Source organism: Belonocnema kinseyi, chromosome 6, assembly GCF_010883055.1.
Source record: "Belonocnema kinseyi isolate 2016_QV_RU_SX_M_011 chromosome 6, B_treatae_v1, whole genome shotgun sequence".
NCBI lineage: Eukaryota > Metazoa > Arthropoda > Insecta > Hymenoptera > Cynipidae > Belonocnema > Belonocnema kinseyi.
The window spans coordinates 50142682-50163874 of record NC_046662.1 but is presented as its reverse complement, the minus strand read 5'-3'; the positions used below and the strand labels follow the sequence as shown (position 1 = coordinate 50163874).

The 21193-nt window shown below is 28.5% G+C and overlaps 1 protein-coding gene across 1 annotated transcript in view; it reads left to right on the top strand.

Moving 5' to 3' along the window:
* Positions 1-21193, top strand: part of LOC117175074 (delta-1-pyrroline-5-carboxylate synthase) — a 150007-nt gene that overhangs the window by 101226 nt on the left and 27588 nt on the right. Inside the window, exon 3 of the mRNA XM_033364616.1 lies at positions 13621-14268. Coding sequence (XP_033220507.1) covers positions 13621-14268 — 648 coding nt within the window. The remainder of the gene's footprint in view (positions 1-13620; positions 14269-21193) is intronic.

Below are 21193 nucleotides of genomic sequence, written 5' to 3'. Positions count from 1 at the left end.
TTTTCTCAATTGTCGAGGTGATAATAGTATACTATAATGCAGCAAAGGGAAGAAATAGAACTTTCCATGTCTTGCGCACAAGCGCAAATACAATCCGTTAGCCAGTACGCCTGCGCGAAGCCGATAACGAGTGCGCATCCGCGAGCCAAAGCCAATCACTTATACAGAATTTTGGAAATTTTTGTTAATTTTGAAAATTATAATATACACATCTATATTATATAGTACAGATCGTTTTAATAAACGGAATATTCAGCGTATTTTGGTGATTTAAAACAATTTATGTTTCATTATTGCTTTGATATTTGTACTTTATTTTGTATTAATTTTTATTCTTAGCTACCCTGAAAAATGTATCATTTCAATAGATTTGTATTATTACAATTCTGCCCATCGCAACCAAAAAATCATTTTGTTAATAAGCAATTTATTGTACCTAGTGTCTTTTTCCATCAATTTAATTTGTTTACTTTAAGTGATATTTTTAAAATTTAAACAAAAATACGCGTCCTAAAGAAAAGCGGTTCCAAGCGAATTTGTAGATATAATTTAATCAAGAAATTTTGTAAAACAAACTATTGTTTTCTCCATGCATCTTATTAAAAGTAATTAGTAATAAATTTGTAGATTTTTTGGGTGAACAAAATTTTTTTCTTTATCTTTTCTTCGTTTCTTGCGTCGTTTCTCCAAAAATTTTATTTTTTATTTTTGATGTTATTTTGCGAGATTAAAAGAAATACTACGCAGTCTATTCAAAAATTATTGGTGAAAAATTCGTCGATCTCTTATAGAGAAGCAACGTTTGCCAAAATTTGAATTGTCGATTTTTCAAGAAAATTAAAAAAAACTTGTTATGAGAATCTTGTTGGGCTTTCAAAAATCAAGATTTTTCTTGTGCTGCCTTTTTTTATATTGTGCGTTACTTGGCTTAAAATTTACATTTTTTTTAATATTGCAAGTGCTGTAACTCTGGTTATTTTATGTTCATCAAAAAAGTCATAAGGAGAAATTGTTTATCTTTTTGAGTACTGCGAACATCTGTACAGAAAATGTTTGAATCTTGATCAAAAGTGGTCCTAAAAATGGTCAAAATGTGCTCACTTTTTAAATTTTCGCTAATTTTCGGGTTCAGAAGGTCTTAAACCGCGAAAATTAAAAAAACCGTGGGGGGGGGGGTACACTTTACACAAATATGATACCTTCTCTAAGGAGAATGTTAAAAGTTTAAGACTGACAAAAAATTATTATTTTAGCAATATTTTTTGTCATTAATTTTTTTGTGGCTTCTTAATATATGACTTATTTTTTTGGAAAAAATTTTCTCTAAAACTCTACTGTTTCTAATTTTAAAAAAGAAATAACCTTCAAATACAGTTGCTTATCTCATAAATTCTTGTTATAAAAAATTTTTTGAAATATTTCAGGCATAGAAAAATTACCGTTCAAAGTTGGAAGTAATACGATTATGGAGAATGTTTTCCCCGAAAAAAATAAGCCATCAGTATCAATAATTATTTTGCAAAAACATTATATAAGTAATTTTTGTGTGTAAGTTTTAACATTTTATTTATTAAAAATAATGTTTTCTATTTAAAATGACATCATCGTTCATATTATTTTGATTTTTTAAATCTTAGAAAAGCTATTTTTTCTGAGATTTGATTTTTGGCACAAGTAAGTTAAGATCACTTCTGTGAAAATCCATTTTTGCAAGTATTATTAAATATGCTTTTTTTAGCTAAAATATTTATTGATAACAAAAAAGTGTTTCAGGTTTCATTCGTGTGCAAAACTACAAATCTTGCCGACGTTTCGTAAACAATGCAGTTGATTTCTGCAGGGCTAACCTGATACTGAGGTTTCAGGTCATGTTGATCTTGTATATACTCTCTAGAATGCCTGGGATTGTCCAGATCGCCTCCTCCCCCCGTGGAGACTGGTCTCACCTGGCTGGACAATCAAGTCTTTCTTTTTTTTAATTTGGGAGCACGGAAAGCCAAATCGTTTTCGTATTACATCCGTTATCCCTAATGATCTTACACAGAAAAACGCTGGTGTTAAATTTGTTGCAGCTCAAATTTTATTGGTCTCCCAATCAGGATTTGAACCACTTTTCAAGTTTCAAATCTATTCCTCTGAACGTAGGTGTACATCTGAGCATCTAGGGGAAAGTATAATTTGGAGACTGAATTTTAGCTCAATGCCGAGAGTTGTGGAGTGCTGAACCGCGCTGTCAGTAACCTGAATGCCTGTCAAAGCAACTATTCGCATTGCGATATTAGACTGAATAATTGTTAATAAGGAAACTAATTGAAATAATATTTGCCTAATTTTCAACTTTAGTTCATTTAACAGTGTATACTAGTCACTTAGAATAAAACGATAACTTCCTTATGCAACTTCCAAATGTTAGGTTAGTCATGGCCGCCGATATTTAAACTAAAGCCGGGATGTGTAGAAAAAGTCATGACCATCTACATATACTGTTAGGTATTTTCACTTCAACCACCAGCTAACTTCACTCTTTTGAATATAGAAAATCTAGAGGAAATTTCTTCGAACGAATAGGCATCAACTAAGATGCAGACGGTCACGACGTAGTTTTTACATCTCGGCTTTGGTGGCTTGAATATCATGTAGGTTTGGACTCACCTAAGATTTGGATATTATATCACGCCAAGTAGAATTTTTATTCAAAAACGCGAATAGTCACTGGTAAATGGAAGGCATTTAAAAGTTAGGTAATTATTATTATAACTTACCTGCTTATCAACATCTATTTTACCCAATTAACACCCGACAAAATCATCTTGACAGGTGACTGGCGGTTTGTAGACGACACTTCACGTTGCTCTGGATGAGAAAAAACAGTGTCTAAATTATGCTTTTCCCCTAGATTCTCGGAATGAACCTGTGCGGCTCAAATTTGTTGCAACTCCCTTGAACACTGATTTCAGTGTAAAATGGAGGATAGGCGATTTTCTGTGCATTAGGGTGTTTTTAAGATTTGTCTTTCTTCTCCATACTTTCTTGGAAAAATATTGTGTGTTTTTGCGATCATGGTTGTTTTGTAAAAAAAACTTAAGCCATGTTTCGATATGATGCTCAGCTAGTTTTTCTATTTTCACCGATGGTTAAAAGAGGATTTGGATGTTGTGTTTGTTGAGAATTCTTTCTATTTGTTATGTGACACCTTGGATATAGAGTAGGATGGTTTTTATGTCACTCTTTCTTTCCTAGGTTGGATCGAAATAATTTTTTGAGTGCATTTTCTTATTTCTTCATCATTTTGTTTTTAAAATCGTTCTGGCTTCGAATTTGTTTAAAGTTTTGTCATTCCCTTTTTAAGTTACCCTTATCTGTTATGGAGACAGCTCTGTATACCAGGACGTTGATGACCAATTGTTTTTAAGATGGGTGGTGGAAGAAGGCATGTTGATATCTAGTACGTCCAAGAAAGTCAATTTTCTGTTTTGCTCAATTACCATGGTGAACTGGATATTAGGATACAATCGATTGATGAAATAGGGAAACTTCTGTAGTTGATCTAGTCCATATCTCCAGATGACAAAAGTGTCGTCAACCTAACGATACTAAAATTCTGGTTTAAGCTTAGATTGTTTGAAGAATTTAGTTTCTAGATGTTTCATTAAGATGTTGGCTATTACAGGTGACATTGGAGATCCCAATGCTGCTCCTTAAGTTTTTTTCGTAGAATTGATTATTGAAAGAAGATTAATTATAATTATATAAACTCACTAGGAGGTCTTGGGGTTGAATGACAATCTGTTGTATCTTTTTCATAAAGTCAAAAGAATTTTAGACGTGCGTGATACAGTTTCCTCCGAAAGGATTTATTTCTTTGGTGTGGAGACGTGCCAGGTTACTCGGAGAGAAGTTTGGTAAAGTTGCTCGCCCAACAGATACAATTGTCGCGCCAATCTCACAGTGAACAGCGCTACTTCTGTTTAGTAGAGCGGCTTCACTGATTCATGAGAACCATAACCCCGAACAGGCCGAACCGTTTGCGGCACAGTATCGCGCTTGCGCAGTTTAGGAAAATATAGCACACATGTTTCGGAGCGAATGATCTCTGCAAGTTTCGTGAAATCAGTGCCCCGCATCTGGAGCAGACGCCACACCAAATCGAAGTGCAGCAACTCTCTCAACGCTAGCGCGACGGTTTTACCTAACGTCTCTCCGTTTGTAAGATGGTGAGTTTATTGCACTGACGATCGATCTGTGTGAACTGTTTTCGTGGATTTTTGGGAATCCGTGAAGTTTCGGAGAGATGGGATCGGTAGGTATTAACTGAGATATTGTTTTGTTGACTATTGTTTTTGTTAGATCTTTTTTAAGCTTTTTTAATGTATGGTCAGTTAGAAGGTACTACATTTTTTTGTTATTGTCTTTTATATTTATTATAACTGTTGTGTTGCCTGTGTCTGTAGATAATATTATGATGTCTTTATTTCGATTAAGTTCTTTAATAGCCGTTTTTTCTTGTTTCGCCAAGTTTAAACTATTTATTTGATTATTTACACTAAAATCAAATTTGATTTAGAATTTCCAAATTGAAATAAAAATATGCATTTAAAACATTTAAAATTTATTTAATTTTAAAGCTGTATAAATAAAATTTTTTATTTTTGACAAGAGTTTTTCACTCTAAATTTTCCAAATTGCTAAAAATTTTAAATGTAATTGATCAAAACTACAGATTTTCTTATTGTAAAACGTAAAACTTAAATCATTTTTAATTGTCAATTTAAAAAATTGAAATCTCTTCAATGATGAAGATTTATAATTCAATGTTCCACAATTTAAAAAAGTTATAATTTATTTATCATAATTTATTTATGATATTTAGTTTTAGTTTTGAAATTCAATATGGAAAATTCTTTCATTTTTATCTAAAGTAATTATTGAAGATTCATTAATATATGTAATGTTTACAATAGAAAATGGAACAACCTTGAATTTTTTTGGAATAGTTCAATTTTGAAGACTTACAATTGAAAATTAATAAGATTTAACGATTTGCAATTTCAAATTCTTTGGGTTGTAAGATTGACAATTGACGATTAATTTATTTTAAAGATTTAAACGGTTAAACTCTTCCATTATTAATTTTAAAATTATTGAAGATTTTTCAACTTATTCAAGAGAACGATCGAATCTTAAATTATTTTTAGAATAGTACAATTTTGAAGATCAAAAATTGAAAAATGTACAATTTTGGAGATGCGTAAATAAAAATTCTAAAAATTTGTGCAAGAGTTATTAATTTTAAACCTTCAACATTTTAAAAAATTTAGATGTAAATGATTAAAATCACAGAACTTAAAATTATAAAACTTACAGGGTGCATAATTTTTAATTGTAAATTTTGAGAATAAAACACTCTTAGTCTTCAATTCTAAAGACTAGTGAACAATTTAAAGATCTTCAATTTTTAGGAGCTAGAATTGGAAATTCTGAAGTTTATAAAATATCGAATTTGAAATTATTCAATTTTCAAAAATTATATTTGAAACGTATTTTGAAGTTTCAAAGTTGAACATTCATTAATTCGGAATGTTTATAGCTTAAAATTATATTTCTAATATTTAATTGGAATATGAATTTCAATTTTGAAGACTTACAATGCAAATTTCTTTATTTTTGAATATTTGCAATTGAAAATTCTTCAATATATATTTAATGTGGACAATAGAGAATCACATAATCTTCAATGCTTTTTTGCAATATTTAAATTTCGAAAATCGAAAATTAAACTATACTTAATTGTAAAGATTGAAATTTAAAAAAATGTAAAGCGTCAAAATTACATAAGTTTACACTGTACAAAATAGGGCTTGCATTACTTTCAATTGTAAATTTTCAAAATTAATTTCTCTTCTATTTTTTAATTTTTAAGTGCAATGAACTAAAAATCTATATAAAAGAATTTTTTTTTCTTCCTTTTAAAAATTAGCTGTCCGAATATTTATTTTATTAATCTTGGTTTCGAAAATCTTTCTCAAAGTTAGCAACTTGTAAGTGGAGAACAATGAAAATTCATTTTTATACATATTTAACGCATATTTAATACACATTAAATTAAAAAAGAGAAAGAATTTTTTATATAAATTTAATAAATATTCGGAAGATATTACACAAAGAAGCAAAACTAGAAATACCAGAAAATGTTGAAACGCAAAATGCAATTTTTAACAATAATTCACTTAGTACAAGTGTTTTTAATTAAAACACGCACGATAATAAAATAAAATGAAGGATACTTATTCGCAATTCAGCGTTTTACTCGCAATACCGCACTCAGAAATTTTAGTAACACTAAAAGTGAACTGCGATTTTGTATTCAGTATTTTATACGCTGTAGTAAAGAGCAGACTTTTATGAACAAGCGCTCTTTTAGTCCAGAATTTCTAACACATTTTTTGCACATATATGTGGTTGGAAAGCGATATATTTTATATTCGAAAGTGGATTAAACACTGCAAGCAGTTAAAAAGTACATTAGCTACTACATTGGAAATTGCAAACACATTTGCAACTTTGATTGTAGTTGTTAACTGCCCGCAGCGTATTGACCTAACTAAAATCATTACCGCATTCTCTTGACACCTTCCTTCACTCTCCATTCCTCTCCTACATCCTTCCCAGGTATGCTCCCATGTTTATTTGCTCCTCTTGCCTCCTTAAATTCATTCATCCACTCTTTACCCAATCCATGCTGCCCTTAAATGTTTAACACATTCTCTTTACATCTTCCTTTACCTTCAGTTACTCTCCTATATCTTTTCCATCCATGCTCATATGTTTATTTGCTTATCTACCCCCTCAAATGTTTTCATCTACTCTTCACCCAATCCATCCTCCCCTAAAATCTTCACCACATTCTCCTAACATTTTTTTTACCTAAAATTCCTCTCTTACATCCTTTGCATAAATGCTCTTATGTTTATTTGCTCCTCTACACACCTCCAATTCTTTTATCCACTATTCACCCAATCCATCCTCCCCTTAAATATTTACCACATTCTCTTGAAACCTTTCTTTATATTCCACTCCTCTTACACCCTTTCCATGCATGTTCATAGGTTTATTTGCTTCTCTAGACACCTCTAATTCTTACATCCTCTCTTCGCCTAATTCATGCTCCCATAAAATATTTACCATATTCTTTTGACACCTTCTTTTATCTTCCATTTATCTCCTACATTCTTCCCATGCTGTCATATTTATTTGCTCATGTAGTCCCCTGCAATTATTTCATCCACTCCTTACCTAATCGATCCTCTCCTAAAATCTTCATCACATAACTTGGCACATTCTAGACGATCGAACCTCCCCCATACCTTTTCTAAAATCTCCCACCCCTTTCTCCTCTCTCTATCTCTTTATAGGATGAGATTCTTGAAATCTTTTTTTCTTCTAAGTTTAAAATTAGAATATTAAATAAAAGTGGAATCAAACAACAACGTTATCTTACACATCTCACCGACCAGAAACTATCTCCTGCTTGCTTTTGCTACCTTTAATTTGCTTTTTTCTTCTCTGAAAACTTCCGATACTTTTTCTATTAAACCCTCCCATGTCGTATTTCACACAATAAATTTTTATATTTTGAGTCTATCCCCTCTTTACATATCTCTGGCCATGCCTCTCCTCTTCACAATCTATTAGTCTCTCTACCCCATGAACATTCCATTAGTTGTTTCCTCCCATATTTTCAGACTGGATTTGAAATCCTATTTTATAATATGTGCCTTCACATCTTTTATTATTCCTAAAACATTGACTATTTCTTACCTTATTACTTTCTCATTTGTTTCCTTACCATCTTTTCCCTTTTTCGTAACTTTCCTTTCTATCACCTTCCCAGCAAATTCATAAAATATTTTTTCCATTCCACCGTATCAATATCCTGTTTTATTTTTTTATTTGTCTCTTTTCTCTTTTTACTACCTTCCAAACCTCTTCTTTTATCCTAGCCTTTTGCGTCTCTTCCTACAAATTTTTATTTTCCTCCTTTATTATTTATCGCACAACTCAGATGACTACTTCTTTTTTCTCCTATATTGTTCTCAAAATTTTTTTTATTTTCTCTGTTTTCTAAATTCCTGTCTCACTTCCATCTACTTTTCTTTACATTTCTCATCTTATTCATTTCTCTCCCCACTTTGACTAACTTCTTTTTCGCTTCTGCACCCTAATACTATTTCTGTTTATCCTGTCATTATTTTCATCCCTTCGTTTGAATTTCCTTCTCCCATTTTGAAATTCTTGACCTTTTTCTTAAACTTAAAAAAAATTAAACTATTTTGTAGAAAATTCTTCTTTATGGTTGAAAAATGCACTAATTTGTTGATCATTCATACTTTCGGGTTAAAAATTTAACTTAATTGGAAATAATTCGTTTTCTTTAATGGGAATTAACTTTCTTTGTTAAAAATTAACCCTTTAGCTTGAAAATTCAACAATTTATTAATTTTTTTTCTTTTTTGACCAAAAAATCATTTTTGGTTGAAAATTAAACTGCTTTGTCAAAACTTCATTTTTTAGATTAAAGATGCTTTCTATAGCTCCGCTGGGATTCGAGCCCAAGCCTTTCAGATCTCCGGTTTGATACTCTATCCCACTAAGCTGCGGAGAAACGAGAACGTTTTCTTCACACCTCCTGACAGCTAAATTCCAATATCATTCCTTAGATTTGTAAGATTTGAATTTTATAAACGCTAAAGTCTTTATTTCATTTTTTTTGCTAAGGTTTTTGATCAAGAAAGTGTATTAATGAGTTCTATTTTAATTTTTTCTACCAGTCTATATTCAATATGTATTTTTAATATTGATTTTTAAAAATATGAAAAAACTGCTCTCTAGCTCCGCTGTGATTTGAACCCAGGTCTTTCAGATTGTCGGTCTGATGCTCTAAAAAATATGCTTGTTTCTCCGTAGCTCAGTGAGTTAGAGCATCAGGCTGTCAATCTGAAATACTTGTGCTCGAATCCCAGCGGAGCTAGAGAGCATTTTTTTCGAAATTTTAAAACCTATTATTTAAAAAAATTAATCCCAGACCAGTAGGCAAAAAAATAAAAATAAAAATTTTTAATACATTTACGTGTTCAAAAAGCTTAACATCAAAAATAAAATTTATCATCATAGTTGGAAATTAATTTCTTTCGTAAAAAATGTACTATTTTGTTTAAATAATCGACTCTTAGTTTTAAAATTTATCTTATTTAAAAAATTTTAACTAATTTGTTGGAAATTTGATGGTTTGAATTTAAAATTTGAATGTTTTAGAAAACATTCATCTGTTTGTCTTGTCAATTCAATGACGTGGATATAAATATATTATTTCGAGTTGAAAATGTTAATTTTTTGTTAATTATTCCATTATTTGGTTACAAGCTGAAAATTGGTCTTTTTAGTGAGAATTAATCTTTTTGCTCAAAAACTCATCTTTTTGGTTAAAAATTCGTCTATTTTATGAAACAGAAATATTTTCAATCTTAATATTAGTAATTTCAAGTCTTTTAATTTAAAAAGAATTCATTTCCATGTTTCGTAAAAATTTCTTTATTTACCCTGTTCTTTAAGCATTTTGGCCTCTATCAAAATATTTTTGATTTGAAACTACGAATTGAATTTATTGTACGGTTTCAGTTTCTCCATTGAATCTGCAATGTCTTTTAAATATACAAAATTACGATATAAATCGCTTTAAAAATATTTGGTAGAAAATTGTTTAAAACTTTTGGTAAAATATTGGGTAAAATTTTTCGATTTTATGTGTTTTAGAGGATCTGTCAAATTTAAGGGGAAAAGGGGGAAAGAGGACGGACTCTTATCCCTGAGAATATATTTATTTTTCGCCTTTATTGATCAGTTCTCAAAGCAAAATAAATGAATTTTGTTTGCCTTTAAAAATCAATTTTGCATAATATCGGCTTTCAGCACCCATATATCAAGTTATATATTGAAAAGCTTTAACAAGCGAGTTTTATACTGTAATGAATTCATTGTTTGGAGCTCTATTTTTCCATAAATTTTGTCACTCAACGTGCAACACAGAATATGAAAGAGATTTTAACATTCATGGAATGAAATTATTTCATATTTCAATGCGTTTTAAAATACGGCTTCAAATCAAACAATAAAATTACATTTATCCACTCACTGCGCTCAACTCTCTTTATTCTATCAAAACTTTATTTACTTAAAATGTCGCGTAATAAAAAATAATCTGCGAAAATTGTCAATAGTATGAATAAGTTACGGAGATTTTAGTTCAGAACTTAACAAGTATTTATCCCAGAAAAAGTATGTAAAAATAAAATTATTTGCTAGAAGGTGAAACCAACCTTTTTTCAGGCCACAGGAATTATTTTTTCCTAAAAATATAATTTTCAACTTTTCTTGTAAATCATATAAAATATTGCCAAAAAACAAAAGTTTTTTTTTATAAGTTTAGAATATTTTAGTGATCTTTGAAAACAATCGGACTAAAAGAAATATCAAACATAACAAATTTTAGTATGTAATCTAAATTATATATGCCAAGAGCTATAATTTGAGCGATCCCCGAAGGAAACGTAAGTAAGAAATATTAGAAAATCCATCGGAATGTTGTAAAACATTTTGAAACCTTAAAGGTCCTGTAAATTTTCAAATTTTAGAATTTTTTTACAATTCCATAAAAATTCGTTTAAATCTTCAAAAGTCTATTAAAATATCTTGATAGTTTTTAAATCCTTTATAATTATTTAAATACCTAGAAATATTATAAAATCCTTACGAAACTTTTAAATATCCTCAAACATTTTAAATTCTTTGGAAATCCTTGAAATTTTTTAAATATTTTGACACTGATTTGGAATCTTTGAAAATATCATAAGATATTTCAAATCCTTTGAAATCACTTTAAATTATTGAAATCCACTATAAATATTTAAATATCTTTTCAAACCAGTAAAATCTTTTGAAAAACATTAAAAAATGTTAAAGCTCTTGACAATTCCTTGTTGTTTTCAAAAGTACCACAAAATCTTTAGAATTCTTCAAAATCCCTTCAAATTATTCAAATGAATTTAAAATTCCTTGAAATCATTTTAAAGGCGCTATATTATTTTAATTTTTGCAAATCCTTTCAAATTTCCTAAAGCTCTTCGACATTACTGAAATCTGATCATATTCTCCAGAAATCTTATAAAATTCCTTGAAAACTCTAAAAATATCCTGAAATATTTAAAATCTTTGGAAATCTTTCAAATCCTGCAGAATAGCTTTAAATTATTGAAATGTATTCAAATTTTCTTGAAATATTTTAAAATATACGAAAACCTTTGGAATCACCTAAAATTAAAATTTCTTCGAATATTTTAAAATATCCTAAAACATTATAAAATCCCATGAAATTACGTGAAATTTAATAATATTTTTTAGAAATCTTATGAAATCCCTTAAAACTTTAGAAAAATGTTCTTAAATATTTAAAATTCCTTGAAACCCCTCAAAACTTTTTAAAGCACTTGAAAATAAAATTCCTTGAAATTTTTGAAGATAGCCTAAAATCTTTCAAATCCTTTGGAATCCCTTCAAGTTATTGAAATATATTCAATATTCTTTGGAATCTTTTGAAATATACTAAAATATTTATAATCTGTGACAAAATTTCAAGATCTTTAAAAGTTTTTAAAGCTCTTGAAAATTCCTGGCAATTTTTAAAAATAGCCTCCAATATCTTTAAATCCCTTTGGGTTCCTTTTAAATTGATGAAATCCAATAAAAAATTCTTAGAATTTTTTAAAATATCTCGAAATATTAAAAATCCTTCGAAACTTTTTAAAGCTCTTGAAATTTTCTTGGAATTCTTAAAAATACCCAACCATTTTTAAAATCATTTAAAAAATCTAAAATATTTTTAAAGGATTCAAGAAAATTCAGAAATAGGTCTAGGCGTACTTTTAATAGTTCCTAATGTGTAGAATTCCTGACAATAAAACCAAGAATTCAACGACCAAATTTGGACAACTGCCATAAAATGTTTCTATTGCAATTTTAAAAAATATAACCATTTTTCCTTACCAAAGAAAAAAAAATTTTTTTGACAAAAATAAGAAAGAAGAAAGCCAAATTAAAAGACAAAAAATCAAATCTCCTTCCTTCTCTTTTTTTTTGGTTTCGTCTTTTTTATTTTTATTATTATCAAATCGGAATAAAAAATATTTGAAAAAAATAATCACCAAAAAAATAAAAAAATGCCCGAGCAGGCTGGAAGAGTAACAAAACCACGATTCTCTTTTCCTGACCCTCGAGAATCTAAAAATATAGAATTTTTATTTATATATTTAATAATATTCTATAATTCTATAATATATTTATGAATGTTATATTTAATAATATTCTATTATTTTATTCCTGGGTTTATTGTGATATGATAACAATGAACATAAAAAAGTCGAAAGAAATAAAAAAGAGAAAGAAGGGGATTTGGTTGGTTGTTTTCTCATTTTTCTTTTCTCTTTTTTCTTTTTGTACAAAAAGGAAATTTTTTCTTTTCTTTTGTAGACAAAAATTATTATCTTTTTTCAAATGGCAACAGGAACATTTTATGGGGATTCTCCAAAATGGGTGCTTCGATTCTTACTTTTATTTTTAGGAATTCAGCACATTAATCTGATTATTGGACGTTAAATATTTCTGAACTCATTAGTTACTTTATTCAAAGAAAATTGACTAACGTGATCTTTTCATTTAAAAAAGTCATTATAGTGACATTATCTTAAAACAGTTACTAAAAAGTAACTTAAAAAATAAAAGAGAATAAAAAAGACTGTATGGCAGTCAAGATTATTGTAGAAAATTACCTAAAGTGCTTCTTACAGAAATTCTCTGACTTTTGCTATTTTTTCTGCAAAATCCCAAGCTTTCACTGACTTGAAAATTCCCTGAAACATACACTGAAATTTTTTTGGGCGAGCTGCTCGCCCACGCGGTGGAGCTGGAACACCAAATGCGTCGCGCGCTGCTCGCTTGCAACTTGGTACATATCCTTTCTCATATTGGGAACGCTGTGCTCCCACATTGGAACGGCTGTAGTCCCAACAATATTGGTACAGTAACGCTCCCTTTAGGCGGGAGCACGGAATCCTCACGCCGAGTTTCGTGCGGAGTTATACATATAGTTTATACTGGTGGGGCCATTTCATTCTCTTTTGTGGGACTTGCTGCGTTCCCAACACACGCGAAAGGATCTGCTCGCAAGTTTGGTACTATAGCTTACTTAAATGTGATCTGGCCACTGCACCAAGCTTCGTGGTGGCGCTGCGTTGCCATTAAGAAGACAGCTGCTTGCTCAAAAAATTGTCAGTGTACAGAAATTGGCAAGAGAATATAAGGACCGTACGAAACCCTAAAAATTTGAATACTACAAGAATCTCTTATTTTCCTATTCTTTTGTTGTTTTTGTTTTCGTGGTCCTTTAGATATAGAGATGATCGTGGGTATTCCGAAGAATGTTCGAAAAACTTTATTGACGCCCCTAGCAAATAGGTAACTACTGCATAATCACTTGTTTTGCACATATGTTGAATAATTCCGCTTCTACAGGAAATCTTTTGGAACCTAGGGCAGCTGCAGCCGTTGGTCAGTCGGGGCTGATGTCCCTCTACGATGCCATGTTTGCTCAATACGGGGTGAAATTAGCCCAGGTTCTGGTGACTAAGCCAGATTTTTATAATGACGAGACGAGAAAGAACCTTTTCAGCACATTGAGTGAACTAATCAGCTTGAACATTGTCCCGATAATTAACACCAACGATGCGGTTTCACCACCACCCCAAGCCGATGAGGAAGTTTCTGGCGGTGGAGGTCGAAGGGGAATTTCCATCAAAGACAACGACTCTCTGGCAGCAATGCTCGCAGCGGAAGTCCAGGCAGACCTGCTCATTCTCATGAGCGATGTGGATGGCATTTATAATCTTCCGCCCTGGCAAGATGGAGCCAGGATGCTGCACACGTTCACATCCGACCTGAGGGGGGCTATCAAGTTTGGCCAGAAATCAAAAGTTGGCACTGGTGGAATGGATTCTAAAGTCAATGCTGCACTCTGGGCCTTGGACAGGGGTGTTTCCGTTGTTATTTGCAATGGAACTCAAGAAAAGGCCATTAAGTGCATCATGGATGGGAGGAAAATTGGCACTTTCTTCACTGAGTCGACCACTTCTTCTGCACCAACGGAAGTTGTTGCAGAAAATGGTAAGTATATTTATTTCTTTACCAATTACATTATCCATGATGTATTAGGATGCATCATGAAATCCCTTTTCTTTACACGCAGAAAATAATTTGGTTGGATTAAGAAAATTTTTTTTCAGAGAAATGTTTAAGTCCCAGAAAAAACTAAAGTTAAATTTTACACTTAAAGTTTACATGCCATTTAGCGAAAGATTTACAGGATGGTATAAAAGCTGTCCTCTGTTACGTTCATGGCATCAATAAGAAACCGACAAAATGTGAGTGAACTCGAGCTATAAATTAGGACGCTAGGTTTAAAACCATTTTTTGCCTACTTAATTAATATTTTTAAAATAATTATACTTACAGGAAACGAATTTATTTTTATTTTTCGCAAATGAAAATAAAGAACTTGACACAAAAACTATCTTATGTTTTCGAGCAAAACGAAAAATAGGAATAGAATTAATTTTAAGCTTGAAACATTAATAGGATTTTTAATGCGTTAAACAAGTTGTATCTTTAATTTATTTTATAATAAAATTGAGTTTAAATATTAAAAATTAAGAGTCAATTCCAATATAAAATTATATCCCAAATTTTAGTTTAAAAAATAGTTTCATGAATAAAATGTCATGACGGAAATCCCTATTCGTCCGGATCTTTGTTCTGTTTCGTTTGCAGTATCGTCCGCACTATTTGTCTCGATATTTGTGATCTGATACAGTTGGATCCAATTATAACTTTTAGATGATTAACTCCTTTCAAATAATTATAATAATGCATTTTTAAAATTTTGGATTGAAAATTCACATTTCTTATTTAAAAATAAACTTTTTGTTAAAATTCATCTTTTGGTTGGAAATTAAACAGCTTTGAATAGAAAATTCGTCATTTTTGTTTTAAAATTCATCTTATTTAGTAAGAAAGTCATCCCCTTCATTTAAAAATGAAAATTCACCTTTTTTGTAGCAAATACATCTTTCCTATTTAATAATGAAATTTTTGTCGAAATTTCATCTTTTCGAGTTAAAAGTTATACTATTTTGTTAAAAAGTTTTTTTTATCAATATTTAACGTGATTGAAAAAGTTCTTTCTTTTGGATTGAAAATTCATCTTTCTTATTTAGAAATTAATTTTTTTGCTGATAATTCAACTCTCTGAAAAAGAGTAGTCTTTTTAGCTTCAAAGTTCAACTATTTTTATTTTGGTTAAACTCTAACCTTTTTTTGTTTAAAAATTCAAACCTTTCGTGGAAAACTCAACTTTGTAAGTTACAAATACAACTTTTTTTTCAATTTATCTTTTTCGTCGAAAATTAAACTGCTTTGAATAGATGATTCGCCCTTTTGGATCAAAAATTTATCTTTTTTGGTCAGTCATCTTTCTTATTTAAAAATTAACTTTTTTATGCAAATTGAACTGTCTGCGAAAAAGATGAACCTTTTTTGGATTAAAAATTAAACTGTTTGGCTTTTGTTCAAAGTTTATTATTTTCGGTCAAAAAATTCGAACATTTGGTTGCAACTTCATCTTTAAAAAAATCAAAGCTTAAATATTTTCTCAAAAAATCACGTTTTTTCGTCACAAATTCGCCCTTTAGAATAGGAAATTATTTTTGGTTGTGGCAGACATTTTTACTATTTTTTAATGACATTTTTTATCGAAAATTAATCCTTGTAAGTTAAAATTTCGACTATTTTGTTAAAAAATGATCTTTTCGTCAAAAATTAAACTGTTAAGAATAGAGAAATCGTCCTTTTAGATTGAGCATTCATCTTTTTTGGTCAAAAAGTCATCTTTTTTACTCAAAATTGAATTGTTTTGTTGGATATTTATTTTTTTTTTTGTAGAATTCAATTGCTTGATTTAAATTTAGCTTCTTTGTGGAAAATTAATATTTTTCATTGAAAATTCAACGTATCTTGTGGAATTTCGGCTTTTTAGTTTGATAATTCATCAATTTTTTAAATAAAATTCAACTATTTGGTTTCAAATATACTTTTTTATTAAAACATCACACTTTGATATTAAGAATTTAACTAAAAGCTTTCTTGGTTGAAAATTCAACTATTTTTCTAAAAATAAATCTTTTGATAAAAATTAAATATTGTTTAACATTCCTCTGTGTTTAATATCACAGTGAATATGGCGACGTTTCGGCTAGGTGTCAAATGCTTTATTTTCAGTCACCAAAAATATATTTTGATTCGTCCGCAATAGCTGAAATTATTTTCGAAATAAAATTGGAATAATTGCATTATTTTTAAAAATCTTTTGTCCTGATTTCTAGATCGATCTCATTCATAGTTCAATGTTCTTCGCACTGCCGTTAACTACATAGCAGACGATGGTTTTTCAAACAAATATTTGTTTGACTCAAATAAAATATATTTGAATCAAAAACACCATTGGTTAACTCAAAGAAATTTGATTTGAATCAAACAAATCCTATCTTTAATATAGGCTCAAACAAATGTTTTTTTGATTCAAAAAATTGTCTGAGTTCAAAAAAAGTAAAATATTTGGCTGGCACAACTAAATTTTTTGGTTGTTTTCAACCATTTTTTTTCTGAAGTGTTTGATTGATTCAACAAAAGAAATTTGTTGAGTCAATAAAATATTTTCTTTAATAAAAAAGCCCTAGACTCGGAAATTTATTTTTTTTTTTGTGACCAACTGATACCGTTTTTCGCCAGAGTAAAAACATATTTAGAGGTCCTTATGGAGGTTTTTATGTTGAAAAGTTGAATTTTTAAAGCTTTTAAATTTTTATTTCTAAAATTTTAACCATTCCATCCGCTAGAATGCAGGGAATTATTTATCAGGGTGCCATGTAACAATATACTGTTGTTCTTTTATTTAAAAAATTATGTAAGGTGGAAATTAGTACCTTTGAATCCAGGATTTTATGATAAAGTTGAAATTGAGAAGGAAAATTCAAGTTTTTTTAAATTAAAAAATTCATCAAATTCTTGTATATAGGATAGTCCAAATTAGTAGCTGTGAAAATATGACATACGATTTTTGGTGATCGATCAACCCAATAATTTCGTTTGCCGGAAAAAGAATTTAACTTTTTTTTGAATTGATCAATATTAATCCGTAGCCCTCGACTTTTAAAATTAACATGGTATTTTAAATTGGAAAAGCTTGTTTAAAACAATAGAAAAAAGAACTACTTATTTTTAACTTATTGTAAATTAAAGTTTAATTGCCTCTCAAGGAATATGCATCGAATAATTTCCACTAAAAAAATTACAGTTTTTTTAATATTTCATAACTAATTTTAAATTGCATAAACAATTATTATTTCTGTAAACAATTTTTTGCCTGTCAATCGTGAAATTTACTTCACTTTGGCCGCTATCAAAATATTTTTGATTTGAAACTACGAATTGAATTTATTGTTCGGTTTCAGTTTCTCCATTGAATCTCCAATGTCTTTTAAATATACAAAATTATCATATAAATCGTTTTAAAAATATTTGGTAGAAAATTATTAAAAACTTTTGGTGAAATATTGGGTGAAATTTTTCGATTTTATGTGTTTTAGAGGATCTTTCAAATTTAAGGGGAAAGGGGGGAAAGAGGACTTTTTTTGAATAATTTTTCCCACTATAAATCTTGAAATATTACTATTTTCTTAAATAAATTATGCAGCTAAAAAAACTCAAACAATGTACAACCATTTTAATTTTTTAAACAATTTTTCCTCCTGTGAATCATGACAAGTTTTTATTTTCTGGAACTAATTGCACCATTCACAAATGTTGAAAGTAATATTTTTGTTAACGATATTTGGCCATTATTAAAAAAACTTTAAATTCTAGTTTTTTCAAATCTCCTATACCATTTCGCTTATTATTTACTTATTAAGTGTTTTTTATCTCACAACTTATCGCCTAATGTCTTTTAAATATACAAAATTATCATATAAATCGTTTTAAAAATATTTGGTAGAAAATTGTTAAAAACTTTTGGTGAAATATTGGGTGAAATTTTTCGTTTTTATGTGTTTTAGAGGATCTTTCAAATTTAAGGGGAAAGGGGGGAAAGAGGACATTTTTTGAATAATTTTTCCCACTATAAATCTTGAAATATTACTATTTTCTTAAATAAATTATACAGCTAAAAAAATTCATACAATGTACAACAATTTAAATTTTTTAAACAATTTTTCCTCCTGTGAATCATGACAAGTTTTTATTTTCTGGAACTAATTGCACAATTAACAAATGTTGAAAGTAATATTTTTGTTAACGATATTTGGCCATTATTAAAAAAATGTTAAATTTTAGTTTTTTCGAATCTCCTATACTATTTCGCTTATTATTTACTTATTTAGTGTTTTTTATCTCACAACTTATCGCCTAATTCTTTATAAATAATGATTATATTTAACTTTTTTTTTTCGTTCACGTTATGGATCGTTTTTTTTCCAGATCGATTGCGTTGAAATCATTGCTATGAATAGGAGCAAGTGATTTTAATAGTTTAAATAATTGCAAGCGGTTTTTCTCATAAATATCAACTCAAACGTTCATTAACTTTTTTATTAATTAATTCGATATTAAAAAATATTTTATACAAAAATAGTAATGTTTAGATTCATTAACTATATCATTTATTTTGAAAAATAGTAACTGTTCAAAATTTACTGAAAAAAATTGTTCAAACAATTTAAAATCTATTTGGAAATACTTGTAAATATCTCTCATCAAATAAAATTAATTAAAGTTATTAAAAACACCGTCTTTAGCATGAATTTTATATAAAACTGCTATTTTAAATTTTGGGTACATTTTCCGGGCACAATAAAGGGGGTTGGGGGGTAAATATTGTAATTTATTACGCGCACATTATTCCTTGAATATTCCTTAAAAAGCGACTAAATTTTGATTCACAAAAAGTTAATAACAAGTACTTCTTTATTAACTTTTTCAGAAAACCAGGCATTTTCTAAAAAAAATAATGTTTGAACATAAATTAAAAAAAACAATTCTAATTTATTTGTTTATTTATTTTTAACGTAAAATCAGCATCATTTTCCAAAGAATCTTGAGAAAATTCGAAAAGATTTTTGAAGATTTTAGATATGTCAAATGAAACTCTCAACGAAGAAGTTCGATTTCATCCAAATAGATCAATTTTCAACAAAAAAACATGACTTTGGAAAAAACGTAATATTTTATTTTCCATAAATAAGAATTTAATTTTTAATAAACACTAGTTGAATTCAAGTAAAAACTGATACCAATACGAATTGTCAATAAAAAAAGGATTGTCAGGCAAGAAAAACAAAAATTTTGAACCAAATTATAATATTTGTTTTCAAGTTTATTAAAGTATAATTCTCCTAGGATTTTTGAGAAAATTCAAAAGTATTTTTGCACATTTCAGGTATGTCAGAAAAGAATCCGAAACATTTTTTAAAAAGTTTTTTATTATAGAGGATTTTTCAAAATTTTCTGAAAAATTCTACTCAGTTTAAAATATATTTAGGACTTGTCGAAGTTTGAAAAAAAACAGATTTTAAAAATTTTCGAAAATCTTTTAAAGTTTCCAAATATGTTTTGAAAGCTAGAAATTGTTTAAAATTTTAAATAATCTTTTTAAACGGTTCCTTAAAAAGCTTCTATTTCATAATTATAAAATATCTACATATTGGTTCAGATTTTTTAAAATCTTTTCCAATTTTAATTTATTTTCGAAATTTTCTCAAATTATTTTTTGAAAGATTCGAATTTTCTTTGAATATTTTAAAAAAAGATCTTTAGAAATTGAAAAAATTTCCTTAAAGCTTTCCGGATTCTTCTTCAACAATTATTTTCGAAATCTTTTGAAATGTGTGATAGAATTTCAATTTAATCTTTTAAAATTAATTTCAAGACTAATCATTACAAAATTTCCCAGGAATTTTAAGAAAAGTTTTTTATTCTCTTGGAATCTTTCAAAATTCGTAAAAAATCTTTTGAATGTTTTATTTCAAACATTCAAAAACCTACATTTTAAAAATAGTGACCTCTTTTTAAATTTGAACATATTTTTAAACATTGCAAGATTTAAAAATGTTGTTTTAAAAACTTTTAAATATATTCGATTAAAATTTTTTAGGAAATTAAACGAATTTCTCAATCATCTTATAAAATTTGTGTTTCAAAATGAAAAATCATTAAAAATTTTCTCAGAAATCTTAAGAAATTTTTTTAATTTTCTTGAAATCCTTCAAAATTTTCACCAATTTTCTTTTTCGAAATTTCAAAAAAATTATGTATAACAGCTAATTAATGTAAAAACTTCGTTATATGTCAGTTATCAGGTTGAATTTTTTTCTTTTTTCTTAAATTTATTTGCAATACCATAATTATTTTATTTTGTTAGGTACGAATTTTAATTTTTAATCTGTACTTTACGATAAAATTGAGACTTTAAGAATGTTAATAATACCGACCTTAAAAATATTTTCATGAAAAAAAATGTAAGGTCACATGACACCCTGATGAAGAATTTCCGGTATTGTACAATATGGCATAATTTTATGTGTATAAATAAAAATTTCAAAAACTCTAAAACGTCGAATTTTCGGCAAAAAAAACGTTTATAATGATCTTAATTTTTTTTAATTTTTTAAAAATAGGGGCCCACTTGCTCATCAAAAGAAAAAAGTTCCGAGTAAAGGTTTTAGGAAATTTAAAAAAACTAGTTTAATCATAAATCGGTATTTTTATTTTCAAATCATAAATTTTTAATAAATCGAGCAAAAATTCCATTCTGATAAAAAGAAAACCAGAATATTTTTTTCAAATAGTGTTTTGACCTATGTGGAAAATATAACTCTTGAAAAATAGGTAGTCGAAAATTTCCGACGATTGTATTAAAACCCTTGTCAAAAAGCAAAAAATAATCAAATTTTTAAACATTATACATAAGTCAAAAGGTTTT